We start from the raw sequence: 16,356 nt of genomic DNA on the forward strand, positions 1-16,356 counted from the left end.
CTTAAGATGATTTTCCACACACCACCAGCCTCCCCCTTTCCCTCATCCTCCCTTATGCAATAAAACTCCCTTTCTGCAACCCCTTTGGTTCTTCCAGGGTGGGGAAAAGCTGCTGAAGAGGAGTGGGGGGGGGATGGATTTAATACCCCAACATCAATTTGCTGGGAGAGCCAGAGAGATCATCCCATTCCTCCTCTGGAAGCAAGCAAAGAAGCTGCTCAGCTCAACTCCAGCTTGGCTACCCAGGGCGATTAGATCTGGGAGCAGTTGCCAGAGCTCACATTTGCAATCACTTGTCATCCAACCCCTAAAGAAAATAATCAGGGCCCGACCCCTGCCAAATTCCCAGTGATTTAAATACCCCCAAATGAACTGCATTTCTAGTATAATTTCACTAGAATGAACATATCTCTCCATCTCCCTAAACACAAACATATCTTTATATATATGTATGCATAGAAATCTCCCTGTGTGTAAATAGAAATATTCCCTACTCAGGGAAAATGTAGATATGCAGTGCTTAATGAGAAAGAAAACACATTTTGATTTGAGCTCATGCAAGGTTGCAAGCCTTCCTCCAGCAAAGCCATTAAAAATTGTGCCTCTCTTTGTTCCCTCTGAGCCACAGAAATGTTCTGATTCGCCGATAAAAATAAAAGAAAGGCAAACAAACACATCAAATCTCATCCAGGTCTTTCTCTTTCCTGAAAATGAAATAAATTAAATATATATATATAAATACACATATATATATAAATGCATATATATAGATAGATATAAATACATACATACATATATTATATATATGTATATATATAAAATAAAAGGCAACCAAAAAAAATCCCAAACCAGCAACAGGCAGCAGACACAACACCCCATCCATCCCCCCCCCAAAAAAAAAAAACTAAATAAAGCAGGTAAAAAAAAGATTCCTCGTTGTTATTCCAGGGAGAAAATATCTCCCAGTGCCTCCATCCCCTCGTTTTCGCCTCTCCAACCCCCATTCAAATGACCCAGGGTAGAGGCAAAGCCCTGTCAGCTGGGGTGACACTTGCTCGCAGCTCCAGCAAAGCTTTAAACAATCTGTTCCAGAGGAACAACAAATCTCACCACGGACTCAAGCCTCCAGGAGCCACCTCTTGATAACAAGCCCCCTCCCCTCCCCTCATCGTGATGATTTGATTTCTATTTTTTTTTCTGATTTCTAACCCACGGGGGGAGGGGGAAAGAAAAAAAAAAAAGCAAAAACCTGCAGAGTTTTGGGAAGAGTGAGATCCGTCCCTGCTCACCCCCCACCAGCCACCACTGAGAGGAGAGAAACTGGTGCACTAGAGGAAGAAATAGAGAAAACAAACGAAAAATAATCAATTACTGGTGCCCCGTGGGGTGGATCTGGTGGATGAAGTCGTTTCAGCAACGTTTTCCCAAAGCCTGCAGCTGGGACTTTCTCCAAATGGTGATGATCTGGATGAGCCTTATTGAGATTTGCATGGAAGAAGTTGATTTCTTAGCAAGATGTCTTCAGTGGAGCTCTTGGCTGGTTGGACTGGTGGGGAAGGGGTGTGAGTTGGTGGGGAAGGAGTGTGGGTTGAGGGTGTGGGTTGGGGGTGAGGGGTGTGTGGTTGGGGGTGTGAGGTTCGTGTGTGTATGTGTGGCTGGGTGTAAATCCTCTTTTTTATATTTTTTTTCTTTTTGTTTTTTCCTTTTTTTTTAATGGAGGCGGGGGGAAAAGGAGGAAAACCCCAAAAAAGAACCTATTGAAAGTTTCTTGAAAGTCAGTTCAAATGCATCCTGAGTGTGGACAGGGATTTGAGAAGAGGAGAGAATGGAAAAGAGTAAAGAGAGAAAATCATAATTTAAGGGGAAAAAAAACCTTCACTTTTCCCCCTCTTTTTTCCTTTTTTCCCCCTCTCCTTCTTTTTTCTCCTCTTTTTATTTACCATTTATCTTTCTCCTTTTTTCCTCCATTTCACCCTCCTTTTTCTTTCTGTTTTTATCTTCTTTTTAATTTCTCTTTTTTTTTTAATTATCTCTCCTCTCTTTTTCTCCTTTTCTTCCTCTCCTTTTCTTTTATTTTTTCCTTCTTTTTCTCTTTTTTCGCCTCTCCTTTTCCTACTTTTTTCTCATTTTCCCTTATTTTTTCCCCCCTCTTCTTCTTTTTTTCTTTTTTCTTTTTTTTTTTTCCTTCCCCCTTGCATTTTAGTAGCTTCAACCCAGGGAGTGAAATCCGGGCAGGTTGTTATAGCTACCCAAATCCACAGGGGTCCCCCCTGTCTATTTAAACCCCCTAAATCTTCCTTCCCCTTTTTTTTTTTTTTTCCTTTTTTTTTTTTTTTTTAACTACATTTTATCCCTTTGGCTTGTGGGCCAACGTGCCCCCTAATGAGTATTAAAACACTATCTCCTTGCAATTAGCTCATTCCTGACTTCGCGCTCCTGATTGACAGAACAAGCCAAAGCATCAGAATTCTCCCTTTGGCAATAAGTGCTGATTGGGTCCTTTTTAAGAGAGAGCTACTTCAAACTTTTTTTTTTTTTTTTTCCCTTCTTCTCTTTTTTTTTTTTTTTTAATATTTGCCTTCAGTGTCTTGGCTGAGAGAAGAGTTTTTTTACTTCTCTGTGATTTTTTTTTCCTTGAGAGTAGTAGAGGAAGCGAGAGAGGATTTACCTGGTCCGGGCTTGAGTTTTACTTCATTTGATTTTTTTTTTGTTATTGTTATTATTATTATTATTATTGTTGTTTTGGATTATTTTTTCTTTTTCTTTTTCTTTTTTTTTTTTTTTGGTTTATTACTTTTTTAACCTTCAAATTATTGTTGTTATTGTTATTCTTCTTATTAAACTAATCATCCTGCCGCAGAAGAAAGGAAGGTTTTTTGGCAACTCTGGTGAAAAAAAAAAAAAGAAAAAAAAAAAAAAGAAAGACAACTTTTCATCAATGGCCTCTTTTGGATATTTCCTGTTTCTTTGTGGGTTGAGTCAGGCTCTGTCAAGTTACCCAATCTGGTGGTAAGTTTTATTCTTCTTCTTCTTCTTCTCTTTTTTTTTTTTTCCTCTCATTTTCATTTATTTTTTTTTCCCTCCTCTATTTTCCCCGCAACCCCTGTGCTTAAGATGACTTGAAATTCTCCTTTCGTTGCCACTTAGCTAAAGAGGTGGGATTGTTCCAGCGCCAGCAAGTTCTTAGAACCTGCATTTCACCTCTTTTATTTATGCATTCACTTTGTTTATTTTGACTGGGTTATACCTGATCTCTCCTTCTCCTACTGGAAAAGGGAGAGAGCGAACAAGAGCGATCGGAAAGTTATTTTCTTCTCCTTTTTTTTTTTTTTTTTAAGTGCTTTGATCCTCTCCTGTGAAGAACAAAAGGCGCTGCCTGAATTAAAGAGATAATGATACAAGTTGACATGAGCATTTCAAGGTGATTTCGAGCTAGTCAGGTGGAAGGAAGCGGGGGGGGGGGTGTGAAAAGGATGAAAACTTTTCTTACCCCCTTTTTCTCCCTTTGCTTTAAGGAATACTTCAGGGAGAAGCCAAAAATCAACCAACCAACCAAATCAAACAAGGTTGGTGGTGGGAACTAAGGAAAGAAAGAGAAAGGAGGAGAGAGTAGGATGAACAACCTGGCTTAGTTCTGGGAAGGCAAAACTGTGAACAAGGATCGGTTTTGGGGAGACGGACCCGGCGCTTCCCCCGCGGAAACCTGCGTAACCCCGCTCTCCCCGGGATAACGCGCTTTTAGGGGCCTGGGTTGTGTTTTGGAGGTGGTTTATTTCTCCGCACTTTGCACCCTACGCCTTTAAGAGTTTCCCCCCCCCCCACCCCGTCTCTCCCCTACAAAAAGCAAATGGTGCAGGGCAAGGCATGTAACTGCAAGAGCTGCTCTAATTACCCCGCGGAGGTAATTGGGCTCCGGGAAGCGCAGGAAGGCTCCTGGCTCCGCAGGCAACTGGCGTAAGAAGCGCGGAGTGGTGCCGAGCAGCCTTGAGCGGTGCAGGCAGGAGGCAAACGAGTGGGAGCTCCGCGCTTTGCTCCGGTTGCGCGGGTGCGGAGCTACCCGAGTAGAGATCTGTGTGAGTGCGGAGCTACTGGAGTAGTGAATTATATGGATAAGGAGCTGCGCGGATGCGGAGCTACTCGAGTAGGGAGTTGTGTGGATGCGGAGCTACCCGATCAGGGCGTTACGGGGGTGCGTAGCTACCTGGGTAAGGAGTTATGCGGATGAGGAGCTGCGCGGGTGCGGAGCTGCCCAGGTAGGGAGTTGTGTGGATGTGGAGCTGCGCGGGTGCGGAGCTGCCCAGGTAGGGAGTTGTGTGGATGTGGAGCTGCGCGGGTGCGGAGCTGCCCAGGTAGGGAGTTGTGTGGATGTGGAGCTGCGCGGGTGCGGAGCTGCCCAGGTAGGGAGTTGTATGGGTGCGGAGCTGCGCGGGTAAGCGCAGCCCAAGCGCCGAGTACCGCACCCGCGGCGGTGTGCAAATAATCCAGAAACTACCCTCCCCCTCCCCTCCCCCAGAAAAAAAAAAGACTTAATGATAATTAATTATTTGAAGTGCTTTTAATGTCTGCCTCCCCCCCGCCAACCCGGGTGAGGAGGGGCCGTAGCGGGGTTCAGGTGCGATCCGTGGGCAAAGGCGATCGGGGCTCCGCGGGTGCGGTAGCGGCCGCGCTGAGCGGAGGGCTGTTGGAGGCGGCAGCCTCGCCAGCTATGTCAGGTATGTCTGAAAAGAGAGGGAATTCGGTGGGATGGGAGAAAACCCATAAAATGCAAATGTGTTCTTGGGAAGAGAGAGGCGGCGAGAGCACCTGGACGGGAGTCATTAAAAAACGATCTTTTATTCCCAGCCGCCATCTAACTTATAATTAGAAAACTCCGGCTGCATTCCTGATTGGAGAAGGAAACGCATTCCTCTAATACCAACATAAATATTTCCTTGTCACCCACCCAGGGGAGCGGAGAGCAGAGCTACGCCGCTGTCCGTCCCCATCCCCGTCCCTTTCCCTATCCCATCTCCTTGCTCTTGGAGCTGCGGGACAAGCAGCTGCCGGGAGTGGGAGAAAGCAGAGAGAGGTGAGGAGAGGAGAGGCAGAAAGGTTCATCCCAAGCCAGTGCATCAGGTGTAGAGGGGCTGCAACAGCGACTTTCGGGGGGATTTGGAGGTGGCTTTCCCCTCTTTCCATCCTTTCAGGTGCTAACCTGCCGGGTTTAGACCTTTTTTCTAGCGTTGAGCAAACCTCCCCTTAGGTCATGGAAATACAAAGGACGTTTGGATTGGGGTGGGGGTGTCGGAGGAGAGGCTGGATACTGTTACACTGGCTGCCTAAATTGTCCCTCGCTTCACACCCACCCACCCCTTTCCCTCTTAATTTATCCTCCTTCAAGAAAGTTGGGGGATAGCCCTGAAGAAGGGTGGGTTGGGGGGGGGGGGGAGCCCTGGATGCATCCCTGCATGTCCTATCCAATCCAGCTCATTTAGCAAATCCATCAGGCTTCTTTCAGTTTTATTTTGTTGTTTGGTTGGTTGTGGGTTTGTGTGTGTATGTGTGTTTGGGTTCGGTTTTGTTTTGGTTAGTTGGCTTAGGGGTTTTGTTTGTTTGGGTTTTTGTTGCTTTTCTTGTTTGAAAGGACTCTAGAGAAGGCCAGGATTTTTTTTTTTTTTCAGTCTTATTGATAGTACAGGCAACTCATCCCGTCATCCACAACTCATCCCTTCATCAACATCTCATCCCACTCATCTTCTTTTTAAAGCCTCCCCTACATCAGCTCCGAGCAACCTCACTGCTTACAGCAAAAAATCTGTCATTTACCATCCCCAAACTGTGCCCAGCCCCCCCCTCACCAAAATTAATAGTTGTTAATTAAAGCTTAAGCTCACCCCAAAGCACACAGAGCTATGGATCCTGCCACTGCTTCCAGCTCCAAGAGGATTTGAGCAAAAGCAGGGAGTGGGAAGCAACACTCGCCTGTAGCTTTTGGTTAGTTATTCTCCCAAAGGAAAGAAAATCAGGGAAACATTGAGCGTGGATTTGTCCAGGGCAGCAACTGGGCATTGTCAGAGGGAGCAAGTGGCTATGTGCCTGTTACTGTGATTTTTACGTCTAAATAGAGTTCCTTATGTGGCCAAGATGTTTAAATTGCTGTTGCTGCCATAGCATAGAGGCACCTGCTTAAAATCAAGCCATGCAGGGCTGGGTGGGCTCTGCACAACCCTGGAGAAGTGGCACTCAGAAAAAGTTCATCGAAGCAAAAGAGAAAAGATCTCAAGGCTGAGGGACCTGGGGGTGTTTAATCTGGAAAAGAGAAGAATGAGAGGAGATCTTACTAATGTTTATAAACATCTGAAGGGTGGGTGTCAAGGAGAAGGGGCCACACTCTTTCATTGGTGCCCTGTGATAGGATGAGGGTCAAAGAGAGCCCAGGAAGTTCCACCTGAACATGAGGGAAAATTTCTTTACTGTGAGGGTGCAGGAGCCCTGGAGCAGGCTGCCCAGAGAGGTTGTGGAATCTCCTCCTCGAGAAACTTTCAAGACCCATCTGGATGTGTTTCTATGTGACCTGCCCTAGGTGACCCTGCTTTGGCAAGGGATTTTGACTGGATGATCTTCAGAGTGTGAGCTGTCCCTGCCCATGGCAGGAGGGTTGGACCTAGATGATCCTTGTGGTCCCTTCCAACCCTGACTGATTCTATGACCCCTTCCAACCCCTCCCATTCTGTGATCCCCCTGAGCAGTGATGCTCTTGTGGTCTGCAGTGATCATGAGAGAAAAGTCATTATGGGAACTTCTTAAACCCAGAAAATTCCTGAATCATGCATTTGGAGAGGGATGAAACAGGCTTTAAAAGGAGTGATTTAAAAAGAAATAGAAGAAGAGTACACCTAATCCCACAGGGACTGGTGTGGCAAGTTTTTAGGGATGTGCTGGTGTGATTTATTGTGGCACAGTAACCCCATGGGGACCTTCTCCAAAGCAGCATTAGGCTCTTCAACCTTCCTCAAGAAGATCCTGGTAGCAGCAACAGGCTCTTCTACACCCAGGGGCCAGATTCAGAACAAAAATATGTGTGGGCTTTGTTTGTTTGTTGTTGGCCTAAAAAAAAGTGCTGTTCACTTTGTTTATTTGTTTAATAATAATAATTAGAAAAAATAAAAGGATACTGGAGTGAAGGAATTCTTGGGAAATTTGGAAGCAGAATTCATGGATGCGGGAGAATTTGATGTTATCTGTCCTCTGGGGGGGTTGGGATCACAGCAGCAGCACAAAAAAAAAAAATTCAACCCTTTGTTTTTTGAAGTGGAGCCTGACTTGCTGTGAGGACAGCCAGAACAGAGAAATGATTCAGAAGGGACAAAGGTTTGGCTCAGGAGATAAAAAAATCACAAAAATTAACACAGAGCTTCAGTGTTGGGGCTCTTAACCTTCTGTAGCCCAGGAAGCTGCTCTTAGGTGATCACAGGAGAGGATCTTTGGCTGAATTAAAAGTTTAGGCAGATCTCTTCACCATGGGAGTAACCTGCCAGCTGGCATCTTGGATGTGCCTGGAGAGCATCTGGAGGAGGATATCTCTTGGGAGGAGACACAGCTCAGACCTCTTGTGGTGGCATTGCTTCGGGCAGTGGTCTGTGTCCCTTCCTCTGTCCCACTGATCATGGTGGAGCTTCTGTCTCCTCTGCTGCTCTCTGTAGCACCTGTACCTCACATCCTAAGTGGGGAAGGTGTTACAGGAGATGTCAGGAAATGGTCAGGAAGGATATAGGCTGTGACCTGTGTTTGCCCTTGGCTTCCTACTCTTTATTCACCAAGAGTGGTCCCAAAAGCTCTGTTGGTTTACTCCTCCATGCAGGATGAAGTTGGTCAAAGCCCACAAAGTCCTGCAATAGCCACTTTACAACACATGAGGGTTGGTGAAAGTGATCTGACAGATCTTTCCATCTCCACTTTTTGTAATTCAGGAACTGTAAGTGCATGGGAGCAGGGTGGGAGGGACCCTGGCCCACAGAGAGGCAAGGAACCTGGGGGCATTACTCCAGCAATACACATGTGCAACACCTGAATGTGTTCCTGTCAGAGTCTGATGGCATCACCTCAATAAAAGTGACACAAGGATGAAGTCCTGGCTTGTGCTCTGGCTTAGGTCTCTTCTAGGATCTCTCAAGCTGGGAGGGACAGTCCCTGATTTACAGTGGGGTGGGTGAAAGCTAGGGCAGGTTCTAGATCCCAGGAGAAACCTGATTCTAGTTTTATTGGAAATCCTGGGGAACCAAGCTGAGTCTTGGCAGACTCCTCACTTGAGAAAGCAAAGCTCAGGTTTGGCAGAGAGCAACTGTGTTAAGTGAGAGATGATCAAGCCTTGCTAGCCAGGAGGGAGGCAGAGCTCTGGAAGGTCACCCAAGGGACAGCATGAGCCATGTGCCGTTGGCACCAGAGCTCCTAAAACAATCTCTAGAGCTCGGAAATATGACTTGCATCTATCCACTTCACCTCTCCATTAGCCACAGGTGAAGGTTTTGATATTTCCAAGGTGATGACATTCCTCCTCCTTGCTTCTGCTGCTGCAGCAGGTTAAAGAGCTATCATGTTCCTCTGCAGAGGTGGCTGCATGTCAGCTCGACGTGGTGCAATCTAGGCACAGGCAGCTTTCTCCCACTCTCGCCCCAAGGCTTGGGCATTGCCTTTACACCTCAGTTACAACTGTATCTCACATGGGTTTGTTTTGCCAGGCAGTGGATAATGGATGGAATGATGAGTTAGACTTTTCTCAGATCCACCAGCCAGAATTTTCTGGTCACAATATGAGTGATTTGCACCCAAACAATAATGGGGATAGAAAGCATCTATTTGGGTCAAGGGGATCTTGCTGTGTGGATGCTAAGTGATAAGAAACAGCCCTTGCCTGGTCCATGGATGTACAAAAGCTAAGGGAACTATTTCTCCATCTCTATTTTCTCATGGTGGGACTGAAGAAACAAACTCAAATGGTATCTATGTTACTTCCTGCATAGTCCAGGTATGGAGGAGCTGTGCTGCTGTGATTAAATGGCTGGACTGAGATCACACCAAGACCAAGGGTCACACAAAAAGCCTTTCTCAGGGCAGGAAACAAACATTTTGCACATTTGTCATAGGAAGAAGCCCCTGATTCAAACATGGGGAGGGCTGGGAGTCTTGCAGAGAGCACAGTGTGTGCTAAAGAGTCCTCATCCACTCAGGTTCTCAGATTTTAGATTCATCTTATTAAATGGTGTTGTCCTGCTGCAAATTTCTTTTCCTTTCTGTTTTATGAGGAGTTTTATAACTTAACCTGCAAATCACAAACTTGGTATTCCAAGCACTAAATGAAGGCATTCATTGCTTCAAACAAGCAAACCTTACCTCACCAAGGAAAAGTGAATCATTTTGCTCCCCAGCCCTTTTCAGGTCGCCCCAGAGGCAAAATATGTCCTCTCCAGACATCAGAACACCTCTAAGACTTCTCACCTGAAAACCTTTGAGCACCTACTAACACAGCTTAAGCTTTGATATATGCCTAGGAAGGGAGAGGTTGTTTTGTGGTCCTGTCTTACAGGTGGGTAAACAGAGGAAGAAGAGTTTAAAAGCCCTGCCCTGGACCTTGCAATGAGCCTGCAGTATTGAAGTACTGGGTTGTCTGGCTCACCAAGGGAAGGCAGGACTTGTCTTCTCTCTGAAGACCTTTCTGCACAGGCTTAATGTCTTTGGGGATAACCAAGGGCAGGGTAACAAAGTGCCTGCTTCAGGGGCAGGGGACATTAATGAAAGAGGTGGATCCTGTCCTCCTCTCTGAGCTCCTGTGCCACCTAGATAAGCCATGTACTTGTGCCCATGGCATTTCTTCTTCCAGACTCAGCTCTACAGCTAGTCACATTACAGTGGTTGGAACAGGAGGATGGGCAGAGCCCTGCTGCTTTCTGTCAACCAGCAAAGGCTTTTTGAGTCTTCCCTCCCTGGCTGGAGGAGTTTTGACTTTTGCTGAGAATGTGTGATCTCTCAGCAAATAACAGTCAGGGATTGCTAAAACAAGAGGAGGAAATGGCCTCAAGTTGTGCCAGGGGAGGTTTAGGATAGACATCAGGAAAAACTTCTAGACTGAAAGGGTTCTGGAAGACTGGAACACACTGCCCAGGGAGGTTGTTGAATCACCATCCTTGGGTGTGTTTAAAAGCCACTTAGATATGGTGCTCAAGGATATGGTGTAGTAATGGCCCTAGTAGAATTAGATAATGATGATCTTAGAGGTCTTTTCCAACCATGGTGATTCTGGGAGGAAGAATCGAGGCTGACCACTGGTGTCTCCATCCCAGATCTATAGGATTCCTTTCCTGCTTGCATCCTGCTTCTTGCGATGAACCAGCTTGACTCCAACCATGCCACTGCTTTTCCAGACAGGGGCTGCCAGTCTCTGCACCTCTTCCTCTGCCATTAGTGCTAAGCTTGGTGAAAAGCACCAGAAGAAGAAGGCTGTTCTGTGCTAGACCTCACGAGGAGCAGATGTTTTTGCTCTGTGTGCACAGGAGAGAGCAAGAAAAGCCCAATGGGTTGATGGACCCACTTCCTCCTTGCTCAGCATCTGTGCTGTGTTCACAGTTCAAATAGCCCAGGCTGCATTTCAAAGGGCTTTATTGGGCATCATGACAGCACTTAATGAGCATTGCACCATTGTGTCACTGGGGGAGTCCTCCAGGCTCTGAGTCACTGATGCTGTGCTCCATTTGGATAGCTGAGCTGGATGCAGCACTGTGAACAGTCTCATCCCCAGGGCCTGCTGTGAGCAGGGATGGACCAGTCCTCCTCCCACCAAACCCCATGTTGAAATCTCCTCTCTGGAGTAGGATTAGACTCCTGATCTTGCTCTGGACCTTAAAGGAAACCTTGCAGGGTCAAAGAATGCAGCTGGGAAGAGGGGAGGTGGAGCATGCAGGAAATCTGAAGAACATTGCTGCAAAGTAGAAGGGCTTTCTAGGCTCAACACAGGCACCTGGTCTGTGTTATTTTGTCTTCTGGTGATGTGGAGTGCGGTTCTTTCTACCCAGTCAGGTGGTGTCAGGTGCCAGGGTGATGGTTCCAGTTAAAGCCATTGAAATGCAATGGAAAGGAAGTGGAAATGGCAAGGGGAGAAGCAGGGAATGTAATGTCTTGCTCACCTGCTCAGCTGAGGCTGCATTGGGCACAGCCCCAAGGCTGCAACAAGAGCTGTTCCCATCCTCTCTCACCAAACCTGTCTCTGCTTTGGTGACATCACCAAGAGCCAGCTGAAGGCCAAGGGTCTGTAAAAGTCAAGGCAGGTCAGTGAGGCTTAATACTGCCAGGAGATGAACCCTCAGGGAAGTCTACAAAGGCAGGAGCCCTTCCATGATGTATCCAGCAGTGCTCTGCTGAATCAGGCCCAGGGCTGCTCTTGCAGAAAAGTCTCTCTGTTGATGCCAACTGCCTCCATCTAGCTTGGGCCATTCATAATGCATTTCCCCCCTTCCTGCCCCTTTAAAAGTGACATGGTTTGCTTTAAGTCCTGTTATCACCTTAGCACAAGAGGTAAAAATTCATCAGTTCCCTCCCAATTCTACCAGTACTTGCAAAAAACAAGGCAAGGGAGGAAGAACCAACAGATTAACTCCCTTGTTCTGAACTTCTAACATAGGGCACTGCTTTCAAAAGCAGCCTGTAAAGGAGGGGAAGAGCCTTCTGCATCACAAAGATGCTGTTTGTCCCTTTTCCTTGTTTGTCACCTGCATATTCACAGTCCCCTTCCCACTTGGATCTTGCTGATACCCAGAGAGCGTTTTGCATTTGTAGAGCCTGGGCCATCAAAGGAGTTCAAGGTGCCTTTGGTCTCCTGCTCACAAGTTTCTCTTCTGGTGTAAATGACAGTCAGTTATGCTTTATTTTGGTGTTGGTGATAATTCTTAGCAGGGATGTGGTTACTCTTTCCCATCACAGATATTTCCCCACACTATTGGTGTGAAATGCTTTTCTCTTATTGCATCCTTGCGCATTCTTCAGCTTCATCAATAAGGCCACACCATAGCATGTGGTCTGGTTCCTTTCTCACTAGGTGTTTGGGATGGTCACTTCTCTTCTGGGGGGGGGGAGGGGGCGGTCTGTAGGTTGAGAATGTGTCAAGGAGTGTCTATAGGTTCAGAATGTGTTGAAGGCTTTGCAGGCTGAAAATGTGTTTGGGCTCTCTGTAGGCTCAGAACGTGTTGGAGGATAGAGGCTTCAGAGGACATGGCTGTTACTCAGCAGAATTCAGACTGTGGGATGGAGCAGTGAGAAAAGGCAGAGCCCATCTCTGCTCTAGCCAAGGCTGTGAAATGAAGCTGAACAGCACTGAGCAGAAGGAACTCCTGCTCCTTCTGCTTCCAAAAGGGTCCACCTTGCCTAATAGAGATATTCCCTAAGGAGTAGGGAGGCAGGAATGAAACTCCTTGAACAGTTGCCAAGCTTACCATTCAGTTTGTCCCTCTGCCCCCAGAAGAACAACAATAGAGCCTGTTGCTAGACAGTGTCGTGTGGAATGACAGAGAGCAATTCTAAATCCTTTGCAGGCTGAGAGACACACTTAAGGCAGCTTTTCCACTAGTTTTTTTTATGATCCTACAGTGGCTAAGAAGAAGTGGAACAGTCTAAACCATTGCTGGGCAGGTAGAGTCCCATGCAAAGCCCAGTGAAGTCAGGCAAAACTTACTGGGAGAGCCACAGTTCCTTTAGAATCATAAAACTCCTGTTAATGCTGGGTTTGGGGAGATCCAGGTTTGAATCCTGGCTCTTCTGGAGGGAGAATCATCTTGCAGCTTTAGCAGTCTCCAGTCAAGTTTCCTTCTGAGTTATTGGTGAGAAGTAAGATGCAACTCATGTGACATACATTAGACATTTACTTGCAGAATAGATGAATCAGATCCCAGTTGCAGTAGTTTTCTCACCATTGCCTGCAAGAAGATCCTGGATGACTAAGTCAGACAAAGATATCTTCTTCAGACAGAGAAATCCTGCTGCTTTTTGTTGTTGTTGTTGTTTTCCTTTGTGTTGGAAGAGGTCTTTCAAGGTCATCTAATCCAAGCCCCCTGCAGTCAGCAGGGACGTCTGCAACTGAGCCTCAAACAACCTGACCTGGAATGATTCCAGAGGTGGGGCATCTTCCTCTCTGGATAACCCAGGCCAGTGTTTCATCACCCTCAGTGTAAAAAATTTCTTCCTTCTCTCTAGTCCAAATCTCCCTCTTTTAGTTTAAAACCATCATCTCCTATCCTGCCCCAACAGGCCCTTCCAAAAACTTTGCCCCTGTCTTTATGATCAGCTTCTTTAAGTCCTTAGGGCCACCAGAAGGTCTCCCTGGAGCCTTCTGTTCTCCAGGTTGAACAACCCAAACTCTCTCAGCCTTTCTTCATGGCAGAGATATTGCAGCCCTCTGACCATTTTTGTGGCCTCCTCTGGACCCACCCCAGCAGGTCTATGTTCTTGTTGGGCTGAGGAGCCCAGAGCTGGGTGAACTGTAAAATACAAAGCTACTTAGACACTGAATTCCTGCTCTATGCCTTAAACTTACTGACTGCATTGCTACAATCTGATCAATTGACTGATTTTTACTGAGCTGCCCCTTTTCAGTGACTTGCAGTGACTGGTCCATGAATACCTTTGGCTCATTCTGAATGTCAGAGAAAGTGAATTAGCTCTGTTGCTTTTGCTGAAGTGCTCATTTCTCCTCACAAGCTGCAGAGAGCCCAGGAGTTAAGCAGCACAGACTTAGCTGTCTAACTATTGGGCACCTGAAGTCAGTTGAAATGCATCCCACTTATACAATAATAGGTATAAAAGCTTCTACTCTCATTCAATCCAGAAATCATCCTCATGGCCTTCAAGGGTGGATTAAATATCGTTAAATCAGAATTGTGAGGAAGGCATGGATAGAAGAGATAGTCAACACTGAGTCATTACTAACAAGAACTATCAGCTGGTTAAGGAAGGAGCTGCTGGATCACAACCTTTTTCTACCAAGACAGGTCATGGATGTTAGTGGATCGATTGCAACACCTAAAAGTCAGGACAGAAGTCTAAGAGCACAGTGGGAACTAGTTTCTGCCTGAAAGAGTATAAGGTCCAGACAGATGGAGCAAACAACTGAGTTGAAAGAGAAGAGATAAGACACATTAGCAGAAGATTGGGAGTCAGCCAGGGAAATGCTAATTCACTGGCCGCTGAAATCCTCGGTGCAACTTGCCCACAGGCATATGGGAAGCCTGTGATAGAAACCAGCCCTGAGTCTCTCTGTCCTGCTGATGCAATGTCCAGTCTCAGGCTCCTGGGGAGCCGAAGTTCAAGCTCAGACGTAAGCCAAGGCAGTGTGTGGTCAGTCCAGCCTCCTGACAGCTCCACTGCAAATTACAAGGAAGTTTTTGTGTTCACCAGAGAAGTCTCCAAATTATAGTGAAGGAATTAATTCAAGAGTGTTATAGTCCATCATATATTTACAGCCACAGAAAAGAGCTGTGGTGTCTCCCACCAAGAGTGATGCTGATGGTGGTTCCTGCTGTCCCTGACATAAGTACTGCAATAGAATAAATTGAGAAGCTCTCTCCTGTGCAGAATCATAGAATTGTTAGGGTTGGAAGGGACCTCAAGGGTCATCCAGTGCCAACCCCCCTGCCATGGGTAGGGACACCTCACAGTATATCAAGTTGCTCACAGCCACATCCAGCCTGGCTGCAAAGACTTCCAAGGATGAGGCTTCTACTACCTCCCTGGGCAACCTGTTCCAGTGTCTTACCACCCTCATGGGGAAGAATTTCTTCCTAACATCCAATCTGAATCTCCCCATTTCTATTTTTGCTCCATTCCCCCCAGTCCTGTCACTCCCTGACATCCTGACACCAGCTTTCTTGTAGTCCCCTTCAGATACTGGAAGGCCACAACAATGTCTCCTTGGAACCTTCTCCAGAAATATGGCAATAAAGGTTCATGTTTGAATTCTTGCATGGAAGAGTCAAGTTTTGTCCACCTCTAGTAGAAGGGTAGGACAAAATGCAAAACTTTGGCTATGTAGTAATTTGCAGACTCTGTGGTAAACCAGTGGAAAAAAGACAATTCAAGGGCTAGGGTAGATGTAAGGAAGACATTTTTTACAATGAGGGTGGTGAGACACTGGCCCCTTTGGCCCAGAGAGGTGGTAGATGCCCCCTGCCTGGAAACATTCCAGGTCAGGTTGTTTGTAGCTCTGAGCAAGCTGCTCTAGTTGTAGACACCCCTGCTGACTGGGGGGTAGTTGTACTAGATGACCTTCAAAGTCCCACGTTGGGCGCCAAAAAATAAAAAGTGTGTCAGTGTGAGCTGAAATTCCCCCCCCCAATGACAATAACCAGGCTAGCCCAGTCTGGAAGCAAATGAAGACTGTATTTACAAGCAGATGAAATGCAATGAATATGTACAAATATACAAAATTCACAACATTTACAAATATATACAATCAACAGAAAAGCACAACCAAGCTCCCTTTGCTTCCCCCCAAAGGTGCCCCTCCCCAAAGGGCCCTCCCTCTCCCAGGAGCTTCCCTCCAGGCCCCCCTGGACAGAGAAGCAGAGTTAGTTAAGCAGAAAGTTGTTAACTTAGCTGCCAAGGTCAGTGTGTGTTATCTTCAGCCAGAAGAGAAGAAGAAGGAAAAACAGCAGCCAGACAGCCCAGCAACTGCCCCCACTGCAGAATGTGCAGAGTGCCTACTTTGTTTTGGGTAATAGTTCTTAAACATTTCTATCTATCCAATGGAAGTGTTTAGAACAATCGTTATTTTGCTTTCTTACACCCAATAGTGACTTATTTACATTCTTTCACTTTCTCTGTTCTGAACTTTGCAAGGAAAAATTAAAAAGACAGTTTCAAACCATCACAGTCCCTTTCAGCCCAAATCATTCTGATTCTATGACATGGGACCACTGTTCTTATCCCTTCTCTGCCTTTCACAAGCCTAAAGAATTATCTTGGGGAGCTGAACAGATGAGAAGCAGAAAGCTGGAAAACAAAACAACTTCGTGCAGTCTCTGTCAGAGGCAGACTGCAGGTGTGCCATGTTCACGGAGGGCATGGGTGATCCTGAGGTACAGGAAGAAAAGCTGTGCTGGAGTTATCTTTGACTCACTGTTTCAAAAAAAAAAAAAACAAACAACACTAAGGTGAGGCCAACAGCCAGGGCAGCTGGACATACATGAGTCAGCATGACAGAAAGCATGAGGGAAGAGCTTAGGTTTGCTGCTTCTGTTCTAAAGACGTCCGTAATGCTTACGTGCTGTGGCTGTGCCAAGCAGGATTCGTCATCCTCCTTCTCAGAGCTGGACATCTCATCCCAGGCAGTCATCTCAG

At 46.3% G+C, this 16,356-nt stretch overlaps 1 protein-coding gene across 1 annotated transcript in view; it reads left to right on the forward strand.

Annotated features, from left to right (window-relative positions):
- The first annotated feature begins 2,938 nt into the window (after positions 1–2,938).
- WNT3A (Wnt family member 3A) overlaps positions 2,939–16,356 on the forward strand; it is a 95,069-nt gene continuing 81,651 nt past the window's right edge. Inside the window, exon 1 of the mRNA XM_054390027.1 lies at positions 2,939–3,009. Coding sequence (XP_054246002.1) covers positions 2,939–3,009 — 71 coding nt within the window. The remainder of the gene's footprint in view (positions 3,010–16,356) is intronic.

The sequence above is a fragment of the Indicator indicator genome, chromosome 20, assembly GCF_027791375.1.
Source record: "Indicator indicator isolate 239-I01 chromosome 20, UM_Iind_1.1, whole genome shotgun sequence".
NCBI classification, from domain to species: Eukaryota; Metazoa; Chordata; class Aves; order Piciformes; family Indicatoridae; genus Indicator; species Indicator indicator.